The sequence below is a fragment of the Cibotium barometz genome, chromosome 11, assembly GCF_041138505.1.
Source record: "Cibotium barometz isolate CiBa-2024 chromosome 11, ASM4113850v1, whole genome shotgun sequence".
Taxonomy (NCBI): Eukaryota; Viridiplantae; Streptophyta; class Polypodiopsida; order Cyatheales; family Cibotiaceae; genus Cibotium; species Cibotium barometz.
The window spans coordinates 39,534,490-39,549,838 of record NC_141056.1 but is presented as its reverse complement, the minus strand read 5'-3'; the positions used below and the strand labels follow the sequence as shown (position 1 = coordinate 39,549,838).

The 15,349-nt window shown below is 39.1% G+C and overlaps 1 protein-coding gene across 1 annotated transcript; it reads right to left on the bottom strand.

The window, feature by feature from the left end:
• Nucleotides 1–12,451: 12,451 nt before the first annotated feature.
• Nucleotides 12,452–13,273, bottom strand: LOC147634163 (putative inactive dual specificity protein phosphatase-like At4g18593). The gene is made up of 2 exons (XM_086805632.1): nucleotides 12,910–13,273; nucleotides 12,452–12,731 (listed from the first exon to the last, which is right to left on the bottom strand). The coding sequence occupies exons 1-2, from the start codon at nucleotides 13,271–13,273 to the stop codon at nucleotides 12,577–12,579; spliced, it is 519 nt and encodes a 172-aa protein (XP_086661758.1). The 3' UTR covers nucleotides 12,452–12,576.
• Between the last annotated feature and the right edge of the window lie 2,076 nt (nucleotides 13,274–15,349).

The window sequence follows — 15,349 nt, the reverse complement described above, 5'->3', positions numbered from 1 at the left end:
GGCTCAAATGAAAGATCTCAGTGAGCTCTACAAAAACCCTAAGGTTTGGCATCAAAACGGGTAAAGGAAGAGCATCCCATGGCTATGGAAAGCTTGAGGAAGAAGAAGATGATTACTAAACGTGATTAGCAAAAAAGTTAATTGCAATTAGTCACTTGCCCTAAGTTTTGGCCTGACTGCCCCAAATTTTTGGTCCAGAGGCCCAAAATTTGGTCCAAAAATGGCAAAATTGGCCAAAATCACTCAAAATTCAAGCAATTTCCATGAAATGCTCACCATCTCCATGAGATTAAGCAAGATTAGAGAAGATTTATCAAGAATCACTCAAGGATTACAAGAAAATGAGAAAAAAAAATGAAAGAAACTCAAATTTTCAAGCAAATTTTCCCAACAACCCATGCATGCCCATGATCAAAATCAAGAGCTCTGATACCAATTGGAATGAAGGGATGTAATGCATGAAAAATATGAGTAATCACCATGTAAACATGATGCCTAAGTGTGTTTAGTCTCTCACCAAGAGAATGGAAATAGCCTTCCACAAGCCAAGAGAGAAGCCATGAGCTCCAAGAAACATAAGTTTCCATTTCTAAAAATGATCATCAAAAGTTACAACCATGGTCCAAGTCCCCTCTTTTATACATGGACTTGTCCCATTATTAACCCTATTGAATAAAGTTCCTACTTTATTACACGAGAATAGAAGTGATGAGAATGAGAGGCAAATAGATGTGATGAGATATGATGTGAATCAGATAAATGTGAATGAATAGATGAGATGTGATTTCATGTGAATCAGGATGTAAATTAATGATATAATATGTGAATCAATGTGTTAGCATGTGAATCGGGATGTGAATGAATGATATAGGATGTGAATCAGGATGTGACTGCATGATAAGGGATGTGAATGGATGTGATGTGATGTGAATCAGATAAATGTGAATGAATGGATGTGATGTCATGTGAATCAGGATGTAAATGAATGATATAGGACGTGAATGAATGTGTTAGCATATGAATCTGGATGTGCATAAATGATATAGGATGTGAATGAATGTGTTAGCATGTGAATCGAGATGTGAATGAATGATAAGGGATGTGAATGGATGTGATGTGATGTGAATCAGATAAATGTGAATGAATGGATGTGATGTCGTGTGAATCAGGATGTAAATGAATGATATAGGATGTGAATGAATGTGTTAGCATGTGAATCGGGATGTGAATGAATGATATAGGATGTGAATGAATGTGTTAGCATGTGAATCGGGATGTGAATTAGTGATAAGGGATGTGAATGGATGTGATGTGGTGTGAATCATCAGATAAATATGAATGAATGGATGTGATATCATGTGAATCAAGATGTAAATGAATGATACAGGATGTGAATGAATGTGTTAGCATGTGAATCAGGATGTGAATGAATGATATAGGATGTGACTGAATGTGTTAGCATGTGAATCGGTATATGAATGAATGATAAGGGATGTGAATGGATGTGATGTGATGTGAATCAGATAAATGTGAATGAATGGATGTGATGTCATGTAAATCAGGATGTAAATGAATGATATAGGATGTGAATGAATGTGTTAGCATGTGAATCGGGATGTGAATGAATGATATAGGATGTGAATGAATGTGATAGCATGTGAATCGGGATGTGAATGAATGATAAGGGATGTGAATGGATGTGATGTGATGTGAATCGAGATGTGAATGAACGATAAGGGACGTGAATGAATGTGTCAGCATGTGAATCGGGATGTGAATGAATGAGATGTGATGTGAAATGGATGTGATAAGATGCGATGTAAACTAGATAGATGTTAATGTATGTGAAGTGATGAGATGTATGGGTAGATGCAAGTGGATGAGATCTGATGAGGATAAATGAGGAAATAAGTGATGAGATAGAAAAAGATGTGATTAGATGAGAATGGGAATACTTATGAAATGAATGTGATTAGATGAGAATGGGAATACTTATGAAATGAATGTGGATTGATGTGTGGATAATCTGGATTGATGTGGATGGATGTATGGATGATATGGATTGATGTGTGGGTAATGTGGATTGACATGAATGGATGTATGGATGATGTGGATTGATGTGTGGATAATGTGGATTGACGTGAATGGATGTATGGATGATGTGGGTTGATGTGTGGATAATGTGAATTGACGTGAATGGATGTATGGATGATGTGGATTGATGTGTTGATAATGTGGATTGATGTAAAAGGATGTATGGAAGATGTGGATGGATGTGTGGATAATGTGGATTGATGTGGATGGATGTATGGATGATGTGGATTGATGTATGGATGATGTGGATTGATGTGTGGATAATGTGGATTGACGTGAATGGATGTATGGATGATGTGGATTGATGTGTGGATAATGTGGATTGATGTGGATAGATGTATGGATGATGTGGATTGATGTGTGGATTGATGTGGATGGATGTGTGGATAATGTGGATGGATGTATGGATGATGTGGATTGACGTGTGGATTGATGTGGATGGATGTGTGGAAGATGTGGATGGATGTGTGGATAATGTGGATTAATGTGGATGGATGTATGGATGATGTGGATTGATGTGGATAATGTGGATGGATGTATAGATGATGTGGGTTGATGTGTGGATAACGTGGATTAACGTGAATGGATGTATGGATGATGTGTATGGATGATGTGGATTGATGTGTGGATAATGTGGAAAAACGTGAATGGATGTATGGATGATGTGGATTGATGTGTGGATAATGTGGATTGATGTATGGATGATGTGGATTGACGTGTGGATCGACGTGTGGATCGACATGTGGATTGATGTGAATGGATGTATCGAAGATGTGGATGGATGTGTGGATAATGTGGATTGATGTGGATGGATATATGGATGATGTGGATTGATGTATAGATGATGTGGATTGATGTATGGGAACTAATGTGAAAGGATGTGGAGTGATGAGAAAAGCTGGAAATATTGTTGGAACTGTATTTGTATGTGAAATCTGTTTTTAAATGACTGTTTTATGTCAAGAATGCTGGGGAAACATTTTGACCGTCTTGTGAATGAGGTCGTGGAGACCTATCTGTTAAAGTTGCAACTGCTGCTGATGAAGAGTCAACGGAGGACGTCTCGCATAGCAAGGTCGACCGAGGTCTTGACCAGCCTCGGTTTGATTTAAATGGTGAGCTTCCGGTACAGTGGATGAGGGACCAAGGAAGCGGCCTATGAGTGAAGCGCTAGGTGACCTGCGAAGGATCCTAGAGGGTGCTGACCATATGGTGCTCGGCAGGCTCTGGGTCACCGAAGATACCCACACGTATGTCGGGGAAGATATTGGAACAAGGAGTAAGAGTTGTTTTCTGAATTCGGGCATGGATCTGGTTGATTGACCTTGCTGGTCCTCAATGGATGAGTCAATCCATGGCTCTTTTATATGGATCTGTTGGTTGATCTTGCTGATCTTCAAGGGAGACTCCATTTTTGTTAAAGTGAATACTTGCCGATTACTATGAGCTAGGAACTATCGAAAAGGCCCCTGACAGGGGGTGAGCGTTCTGGTTGCCAATGATGCCATAGGTACACCGATAAGGGAATGTTTGGAAATAAGGATTCAATTGGATAATTAGAGGATTATGATCAGTGACACTATGGTTTCATTAAATGATTGTTTTAAAGACTGTTGAATCTGTGAAAAAGGCAATTTCATATTGGGTGTGTAAGTGGTGTGACTAGTTTTAAGTTTGCATGAATATCTGGCTAAGGGGCATGGGAACTCTTTTCCCTGATACCCGGGATAACCTAACCAAATTCTTAATTGGATCCCATCATTAAAATGGTTGGGTGGTTGGTTAACCCATAAGACTGGATAGGGTTAGGCTGGACTGATGGATTCTTAAATTGAGACTCAATGCTGTTCTGGTTTGATAGATGAAGTAAATCCCGGACAAAAATTGTTCTATGGAAAAGAATCAACGGCTGTGCCTCTCAATGAGGAAAAAAGCGTTGGTCTCTATGATCCAAGTACAATCTTTTCCCTCATCTGACTATGGGACTTACAGGTTCGGTCAGATCAGTTCAGTTAGTTAAGGCTTTTGACTACGTTAGAGAAAAGTTATCCTGGAGGAATCGCCCGTGCTTTTCGGGCAAGGGAAGTTTTTCCAAGTTCGGTTTTGGAAGAATCGATGGATTAGTCTCTTGTCCGGATATCCGTGGGCGAGGCTCCGAGTGTGGGACCCTGCCCCGCGCAAGAAGTGCTACTTCCGCTACTAGCACCCTTGAATTTGTTGCGCGGTGGGGATATAGACCTCACAGCTGGTATCAGAGCAAATTGGCTAATGAGGATTAACCAGGAAGCCAAAAATGTCAAAAATTTATGAAGAAGGAGTAAAAGGTTGTAATTGTGTGATAAAATTCATACAATTCGATATTCAAACTGAAATTCGTAAATTGGTAATTGGGTCTTCAGATGGAAATACTGCAATTGTATGGAATCCTTGACTTGCTTGAGGCCTAGACATGATGGTATTTACCTTATAGTTCCAAGGACCGTGACTATCCGTATATACCGAGGGTATAACTGCAGCTCTTTACTGGCAGTATATACGAGTAGATCTAAGACTTGAAATTATAAGCATTAATACTATCCAAATGATGAATGAGAATGTGGTTGATATGATTTTAAATTATGGTTGAGAACTGATGAGTTGATTTGGATTCTGATTGAAAAATGAAGATTCCTGAATTTTGGTTGAAATGTAATAAACTAAGCAAAACCACAATGAGGATGAATGGGACGAGTCCCTATGATGATGTTCGTAGTAGCTGGAATGACGTTAATGACTTCAGCAAATCACTATGAGATTAGTCGATTGTGTTGGCAGATTGCTGCTGTTAACACTTGACCCAATGGATCAAGTTAAGGGATGTCAAATTAAAAATCTGTATAATTGAAAATTTCCATGAAGGACTGTTCAGATAAAAATTTTGGTCTAATGGACCATTATTGTGATAAGGATTGAATGTTACGATCTGCGTGAATTATTATCTGATGATGAGTTTTATGTAAGGAAAATTTATCCCAGGATTCTATTGGGCTCACCAGACTATAAGGAACCCCAAAGAATTCTCCTCTAATTTTACGAGATGAGGACATCTCGCGTTTTTTAAGTGGGGTAGGATGTAAGATTCCTCCCTCCGGCTTTTGAGGTGTGCAGGTATAAGAACCTCCCCTTCTGATCTTATAATTATTCCCCTCTCTGAAATAAAAGAAAGATCCTGTTTTGGCCTAAAGAGAGAGAATGTCTAGAGGGAGGTAATTCAAAATTGAGATATTTTTGGATATAAAAATCCTTCTAGTGTCTAAAACGGTTTTCTCTGAAATAGATATTCAAAAAGAAATTTCCAATGTGCAATTGGAATAAATTGAAATCAGGTAAAAAGGACCTTAGCCTAAGGGTCCAGATTTTTTGAAATTTTTGAATTAAGGTTCCTATGGACCAATTAGATTAATCCAAATGTAGGAGATAAATGGAAGAATAAAAAAAAATTTCCCAAAAATGAGTAAATGCTCACATAAGATGAAGAGTTGACTAAGGACAAGGTTATTAGTTAAAAATAAAGAGATATTTAGAAGAAATGATGCATTTTTGACACCTCAGTGTGGGGAATTCCCCTCATGAAGGAGGCGCCTATTTCACATGTGCGGTTGAGTTTTAAACTCACAAATAATGAGATATTTTCATCTCTCCTCTCTCCTGCTTCAACTAGATCCAAAAAGTAAGCTAAACTGACCTAAAAATGGTCAAAATTTGACCAAACTGATCTAAAAAATTCTAGAATTAATTTGAATGCTTCTTTTGAGATGTTAGATTTGGGACATTTGCATCATTATTTGGGGATACAATTTAAGCAGTGTGATGGAGGTATTGCTTTGTGTCAGACAAAGTATATTGAGACATTGTTGCGGAGATTTAAGCAGTGTGATGGAGGTATTGCTTTGTGTCAGACAAAGTATATTGAGACATTGTTGCGGAGATTTGGCCTTGAAGACTGCAAGCCTATTGCTACTCCAATGGAGACAGGTTTGAAGTTGAGTCTTCATGATGCTGGAGATCACTTTGATGTCACACTCTATCAGACAACTGTTGGTTGCCTCATTTATGTATGCATTACGAGGCCGGACATTCACTTTGCAGTCTCACAGGAAGGTGAGCATGTTTATGCATAGCCCAGGGTCTCAGCATTGGAAGGCAGTTAAACGCATCTTTCGCTACTTAAGTGGCACCATACATCTTGGGTTGTTTTATCCCAAGGGGGGATCGTTGCCGCCAGATTTACATGCTTTTTCGGACTCAGATTGGGCTGGTTGTTATGACACAAGAGTATCCACAAGTGGTTTTTGTTTCATGCTCGGTAGCTCATGCATATCTTGGTTGAGCAAGAAGCAACCTACTGTGGCCACTTCTAGTTGTGAAGCTGAGTACAGGGCAGCTTTCACAGCTATGGTTGAGTGTGTGTGGCTCAGACGGCTGTTGACTGACTTGGGTGTTGGGGACAGGAGTCTGCCACCTCTATCTACACTGACAGTCAGAGCGCATTGGCAGTTGTGAGAAACCCAGTTTTTCATGCTCGCACAAAGCACATTGAGGTGCATTATCACTATGTCGGGGAGGAGAGACTCTCAGCAGGAGAGATCAGCTTGGTCTATGTGCCAACACAGGACAACCTCGCCGACATTTTCACAAAGGTGCTTCCTCGTGAGAAGTTAGAAGCTTTCTGCAAAGCTTTGGGCATGCTTCCCTTGGTGGACTGATCTACTTCGGGCATGGCACTTTCCTATACATGAGTGCGAGCTCTCGTTTACACCATCACTCCCGGGGGGGGATTTGTTGCCATATATATAGGCAGTGATGTGTGTAAACACACTTAGGACCGTCGGGGCACTTTTTCCCTCTTTAGGAGGTTTTTTTTCCCGGCTTGTATATACGCCCATCATTCTAGGGCTAACTAATCTTTTTTACATTGACACAATCTAATACATTGTGTGTTGTGTGCATTCTTGCTTCTTCTTCTTCTCCAAGCTTTGTGTGCTTTCTTGCAAACCTTATTCGCACTTTTTCCCTCTTTAGGAGGTTTTTTCCCCTGACTTGTATATACGCCCATCATTCTAGGGCTAACTAATCTTTTTTACATTGACAAAATCTAATACATTGTGTGTTGTGTGCATTCTTGCTTCTTCTTGTCCAAGCTTTGTGTGCTTTCCTGCAACCCTAATTCTAACATGCATAAATAGATGAATAAAAGATTTTTTTATTATAAAAGTGTTACTTTCATTAAAATTGAATTTATGCATAAATAGATGCATAAAAGAATTTTTTAAATTATAAAAGCGTTACTTTCATCAAATTTTGATTTTATGCATAGAAAGATGCAAAAGAAATTTATTTTTATTTCAAAAGAGTTATTCTCATCAATTTTGATCTTATGCATAGAAAGATGCATAAAGAAATTTATTTTTATTTCAAAAGAGTTACTCTCATCAATTTTGATCTTATGCATAGAAAGATGCATAAGGAAATTTATTTTTATTTCAAAAGAGTTACTCTCATCAATTTTGATCTTCTGCATAGAAAGATGCATAAAGAAATTTATTTTTATTTCAAAAGAGTTATTCTCATCAATTTTGATCTTATGCATTCGAAAGATGCATAAAGAAATTTATTTTTATTTCAAAAGAGTTATTCTCATCAATTTTGAACTTATGCATAAAAAGATGCATAAAAAAATTTATTTTTATTTCAAAAGAGTTATTCTCATTAAAATTGAATTTATACATAGAAAGATGCATAAAAGATTTATTTTTATTTTGAAAGTATTATTCTCCTTAAAATTAAATTTATGCATAAATAGATGCATAAATGAATTTTTATAAAAGTGTTATTTTCCACTGAAGTTGTTCTTATGCATAAATAGATGCATAAAGAATCTTTATATCAAAAATAAGAATTCTCTTACATTCTATAAATAAATGTGATAAGATGTGATATGAATCAGATAGATGAGAATGAATAGAGAATGGATGTGATGAGAATAGAAGTGATGAGAATGAGAGGTAAATAGATGTGATGAGATGTGATGTGAATCAGATAAATGTGAATGAATAGATGAGATGTGATGTCATGTGAATCAGGATGTAAATGAATGATATAGGATATGAATGAATGTGTTAGCATGTGAATCGGGATGTGAATGAATGATATAGGATGTGAATCGAGATGTGAATGAATGATAAGGGATGTGAATGGATGTGATGTGATGTGAATCAGATAAATGTGAATGAATGGATGTCATGTCATGTGAATCAGGATGTAAATGAATGATATAGGATGTGAATGAATGTGTTAGCATATGAATCAGGATGTGAATGAATGATAAAGGATGAAATGAATGTGTTAGCATGTGAATCGAGATGTGAATAAATGATAAGAGATGTGAATGGATGTGATGTGATGTGATGTGAATCAGATAAATGTGAATGAATGGATGTGATGTCATGTGAATCAGGATGTAAATGAATGATAAAGGATGTGAATGAATGTATTAGCATGTGAATCGGGATGTGAATGAATGATTTAGGATGTGAATGAATGTGTTAGCATATGAATCGGGATGTGAATTAATGATACGGGATGTGAATGGATGTGATGTGATGTAAATCAGATAAATGTGAATGAATGGATGTGATGTCATGTGAATCAGTAAATGAATGTGTTAGCATGTGAATCAGGATGTGAATGAATGATAAGGGATGTGAATCGGGATGTGAATGAATGATAAGGGATGTGAATGGATGTGATGTGATGTGAATCAGATAAATGTGAATAAATGATATAGGATGTGAATGAATGTGATAGCATGTGAATCGAGATGTGAATGAATGATAAGGAACGTGAATGGATGTGATGTGATGTGAATCGAGATGTGAATGAATGATAAGAGACCTGAATGAATGTGTTAGCATGTGAATCGGGATGTGAATGAATGAGATGTGATGTGAAATGGATGTGATAAGATGCGATGTAAACTGGATAGATATTAATGTATGTGAAGTGATGAGATGTATGGGTAGATGCAAGTGGATGAGATCTGATGAGGATAAATGAGGAAATAAGTGATGAGATAAAAAAAGATGTGATTAGATGAGAATGGGAATACTTATGAAATGAATGTGGATTGATGTGGGTTGATGTGTGGATAATGTGGATTGATGTGGATGGATGTATGGATGATGTGGATTGATGTGTGGGTAATGTGGATCGACATGAATGGATGTATGGATGATGTGGATTGATGTGTGGATAATGTGGATTGACGTGAATGGATGTATGGATAATGTGGGTTGATGTGTGGATAATGTGGATTGATGTGGATGAATGTATGGATGATGTGGATGGTTGTGTGGATAATGTGGATTGATGTGGTTGGATGTATGTTTGATGTGGATTGATGTGGATGATGTGGATGGATGTATGGATGATGTGGGTTGATGTGTGGATGATGCGATTGGATGTGATTTGATGTGGGAATAATGTGATGTGATAGGGATCAATGAAGAAAAAAATTTATGGGAAGATGAGAAAAGATGGGGACTAATGTGAAAGGATTGCGAGTGATGAGAAAAGATGGAAATATTGTTGGAACTGTATTTGTATGTGAAATCGGTTTTTAAATGACTGTTTTATGTCAAGAATTCTAGGGAAGCATTTTGACCGTCTTGTGAATAAGGTCGTGGAGACCTATCTGTTAAAGTTGCAAACTGCTGATGACGAAGAGTCAACGGAGGACATCTCACGTAGCAAGGTCGGCCGAGGTCTTGACCAACCTCGGCTTGATTTAAATGGTGAGCTTCCGGTACAGTGGATGAGGGACCAAGGAAGCGGCCTATGAGTGAAGGGCTAGGTGACCTGCGAGCGAAGGATCCTAGAGAGTGCTGACCATATGGTGCTCGGGCTCTGGGTCACCGAAGATACCCACACGTATGTCGGGGAAGATATTGGAACAAGGAGTAAGAGTTGTTTTCTGAAATCGGGCATGGATCTGGTTGATTGACCTTGCTGGTCCTCAACGGATGAGTCCATGGCTCTTTTATATGGATCTGTTGGTTGATCTTGCTGATCTTCAAGGGAGACTCCATTTTTGTTAAAGTGAATACTTGCCGATTACTATGAGCTAGGAACTATCGAAAAGGCCCCTAAGTGGACAAGGGGTGAGTGTTCTGGTTGTCAATGATGCCATAGGTACACCGATGAAGGAATGTAGAACAATTCCTAACGAGGATGAGATTGCTAGGAGACCCGACGATGGCACCCCATCAACCTTGTAGATAAATCGTACAAAACCTTGAGAAAAACCATCAACCGTACCTCTTAAATATCATCCATGGCACTTTGACTTGGGACACGAGTATCATGGAAAACATGTCCACCTTGGTAATAGATGTAGCAAAACATACAATACATGGTAAGACTTCTCCTCGCCGCCAACTACATTCTCCTCACCACAATATAGCACATCACATTTCGCTCGTCCTTCTCGAGCTCCTATATCAATCAAATCCATATGCTAATTTGGATCATCTTGCCCTCAACATCATCAACCCACCAAAGATTTAAAGCAAATTGTCACTCTACAAATCAATCATCCACGGCCTCAAGCCTAGAGAAGGAAGGTTACTCTAACACCCTCGATGTAGATTATACCCCCATTCTTCATAATCCAGAGAGGGATGTCCCATTGGAGAAGTTAACCACCCACAAAGGTGGCAGTGGAGCCTAACCACATCGAGAGCAACAATGGTGGTGGGGATGATTCACAACTTGGCTATGTAAAAAGGACTTGAAGAAGCCATGGAATGTCCCTACGAACTTATCAGCCAGGGGAGTCAAAGCTGAAGGTTCTTATCCAACCACATCGAGTCCACGATGAAATTTGAGCTTTGAAAGTCTGTGGACAATGTTGATAAGGACCATACAAGCAATGGTATGACAAAACATAGGGCGTGGATAAACTGTTTGGATTCTTTGAGCTTGAAACTTGGAAGAAATTACAGCTTCTGATGCAATTTGCGACCACTGCTCTTGATCCCAGGGAAGCAGTTAAGAGTCCACTGCCACCTTTGTGGGCGGCTAACTGTTCCCCATGAAGCACCCTCCCAGCCTCTGCTAACGACTCACCAAAACTAATCTTCTGTGAAGCTGGGGGACAGATTGCTTCCTAAGCTTGAGGCCACAACGGATCATCTCTACACCCCCAGTTCAAAGAGAGAGCATGTGATAGGGAACTGCAGATGGACCACAACCCCTGGATTAGACAATTCTGGGGTCAAATCCAACTTTAACAGTGTGGCCACACCCCAATACACTCATTCTCTTTGGAAGATACAGAGTATGATAAGACATATCCTTATCAAAGTCTGCAAGCCCCTCTCAAGAATATAAAAATCCCCTACAAAGTCACATTGGGTCAAGCTTATTGTGGCCTTGCAGCGAGTCCACATGGGTAGGCCAAGACGCAGAAACGTAGGCCATGGGGAGGACAACCCTAAACCTAATCCATGGGGAGACAGCATCATACTCCTGGATCTTCATGGAATAACTGAAAAACCATCAAAGTCTGTCATCACTGAGAAGGTGGCTTCATGATAGCTCTTGGGGCAGCTTTCCAAAGTTTGATGGTGTTATAGGATCCCATTTCAAATTCCCCTAACATGTAACCTCCCTCCCATTGTGGCCAGCCCCCAATGAGAAGGATGTCCAAAGAATCATGAGGAGTCAAACCAGCAAGTAGCTATATGAACACACCAAACCATAATGTGCTCTGTAGTATAACTTCTCCCAGGACTCTTCCTTATCTCTTGTCAGAAATAATGGCCATCTAAGATTTTATTTTCACTGCAGTGCAGCATTGTTGGATATTCGAAAAGTCTAGTAGGTGGGAATGTCCTCTTAGGTGTGAACACCCTCTATATGTGTACCATGTGAACACTCCCTATGAGTCATAGGATAAGTGTGTCATGTGTCAATACTGTGTGTGTGTGTCTCTCTCTCTCTCCAGTATGTGGCATGTGTCCAGCTATGTGTCAACAGAAGGCTACTCCCTAGCCTACAAAAGCTTTGTACTTAGTGAAGGCTTCGATGCAATCAATTGACCATCATTGAGTCGTGCACTTATGCTCTCTCTCTAACTCTGTTTCTCTCTCCATTTCCAGTTTCATTTTCTAGGTGCCAGTAGTATCATCTTTATTTTTCATTTTCTGGGTTTTTTTATCCAGACATTGTATCGGATCCACCATGATGTAACTTTTGGTCTCATAGGTCATTATGGCCTTTTGAAGACGTTAATATAACATTTCATTTCATTTCTCCATATTTGCAATAACTCTGTAGCTCATGATCTCCATGTAGCTGACAAGTAACCCCTCGATTTACCAGGGGAAACCTCAAGAAGATCAACAAACCTAGCATTTATGATGAGAACTTTTTTCATTCCGTTCAAAATTTGGATGCATCCATGCGGCTCTTGTGCAGTTGAAAAGCAGGCACTACCCAAGCTCCACAGCTGCATTGCACGCCTGCCCAATTGAAACTACCCAACCTTGCCCCACAAGTGGCACACGAGAGCTTCCCCATCACACCACCTTCTTGCACTGCAAAATACAACATAGTCAAAATGTCTAGTATTTAACAAGAAGATTATGATCATAGGCCAATCTAAATGTCTAAATACAATCTCACTGGGAAGTAATGTCTAAACACAATCTCACTGCTGGGAAGTCGCATCCTATTTCTCACTACTTTCAAAAGCATTCACGATTTGTCACACACCTGTGGTCATCCACTGCAATGGCTCCACAAAAACAGAAGTACAATCCACGGTCCTTATTTCATCCCAAAGGCAGGCTTTATCTTTTTTGTTGGAAGATGTATTTCCATTTCCTTGATTGTGAGTTAAGACATTCTCCTGACATGCCACTATTCGCCTACATTTTTTGCAACGATAAAGTAGGACAGAGCTCAACTCTAGCTGTTTCTGAGCATCAAGATCTTGTGAGCTTGAAGAAGGTTTTAAGGCTGGGTCTACTGCAAAACATGAACTCTCAATTTTCTTTCCTTCACCATATGCTTCTCCTATATCAAACATAAGATGCTTAGAACATAACAGGTCAAAGACATCAGAGTTCACCCCCATAGTTCCCACTGCCCTCTCTCTCTCTCTCTCTCTCTCTCCATCTTGCTCTAGGATTTTCAGTACCACATGTGCATGGGAGGCCTGCGTAGTACATGGGTCTTCTTTTCCCAATGATCTTCTAAAGTGTATGCAACTGGAGAAGAAACTTGCCTACAGAAAGCTTGAAATAACAGCATTTAACTTTAATTGTTATCTAAATTTGGAATAAAATATTGAAATAAATACCTGGCATGGATTTTAATTCATATCTCAGCAATGAAGACCATTTCCCTTTGTAGTATAAAACTCCAAATGGAAGCATTCAGCTACTGTAAACAAAGCAACCAGCCGGTACACGGGACAGGAACAGCACACATGGACAGGTACAACAGGTAAAAGTGGGCAGCCAACAATTTGCAGGTATAGCAGGGCAGTCAGCTCTATTTGTAGGTACAGTAGCTCCTTGGCAAGTACAGCAGGTACACGTGGAAAAGGTAGGTACAGCAGCCGGTGAAGAGGCGGATACAACAGCCGGTACAGTAAGGCAGATAGGCGGGTACAACTAGCTAGTACAGCAGGGCAGATAGATGGGTACAACCAGGCATGGAGGAGGCGTGAAGGGGTAGGTACAGCCAGGCGTAGAGAGGCAGATACAACAGCTGATGAAGATGGCAAGTAAATCCACCAACCCCACACATGGGTATTCCATGCAAGGCTTTAATTTTAAAGGTTATAAAACCTTAATTCAAATTATTACTTTGGGCCCCCCCTCTCAAGCAAATGTCCAGCCCCTATTTAAATTGGGTGTGAACACAATACCTTAAAAATTATGGGTTCACTCTAGTTTATGGATTTTACCAATTAAAAAAGGCCAAAATGAAAATACTTACCACCTGTTCATACGCCACACCACCAAGTCAGCAATCAGCACTCCACGGTACACTGGGGACGTCCCCGTCCAGTGTACTGGCAAGACATAACAAGCAGACACACGCAAACAAGTCATGTAAAAACCGAAGTTGTTCTTATGCATAAATAGATGCATAAAGAATCTTTATATCAAAAATAAGAATTCTCTTACATTCTATAAATAGATGTGATATGAATCAGATAGATGAGAATGAATAGAGAATGGATGTGATGAGAATAGAAGTGATGAGAATGAGAGGTAAATAGATGTGATGAGATGTGATGTGAATCAGATAAATGTGAATGAATAGATGAGATGTGATGTCATGTGAATCAGGATGTAAATGAATGATTTAGGATATGAATGAATGTGTTAGCATGTGAATCGGGATGTGAATGAGAATGATATAGGATGTGAATCAGGATGTGAATGAATGATAAGGGATGTGAATGGATGTGATGTGATGTGATGTGAATCAGATAAATATGAATGAATGGATGTGATGTCATGTGAATCAGGATGTAAATGAATGATATAGGATGTGAATGAATGTGTTAGCATATGAATCGGGATGTGAATGAATGATAAAGGATGAAATGAATGTGTTAGCATGTGAATCAGGATGTGAATGAATGATAAGGGATGTGAATGGATGTGATGTGATGTGATGTGAATCAGATAAATGTGAATGAATGGATGTGATGTCATGTGAATCAGGATGTAAATGAATGATATAGGATGTGAATGAATGTGTTAGCATGTGAATCGGGATGTGAATGAATGATATAGGATGTGAATGAATGTGTTAGCATATGAATCGGGATGTGAATTAATGATAAGGGATGTGAATGGATGTGATGTGATGTGAATCAGATAAATGTGAATGAATGGATGTGATGTCATGTGAATCAGTGAATGAATGTGTTAGCATGTGAATCGGGATGTGAATGAATGATAAGGGATGTGAATGGATGTGATGTGATGTGAATCAAATAAATGTGAATGAATGATATAGGATGTGAATGAATGTGATAGCATGTGAATCGGGATGTGAATGAATGATATAGGATGTGAATGAATGTGATAGCATGTGAATCGGGATGTGAATGAATGATAAGGGACGTGAATGGATGTGATGTGATGTGAATCGGGATGTGAATGAACGATAAGGGACGTGAATGAATGTG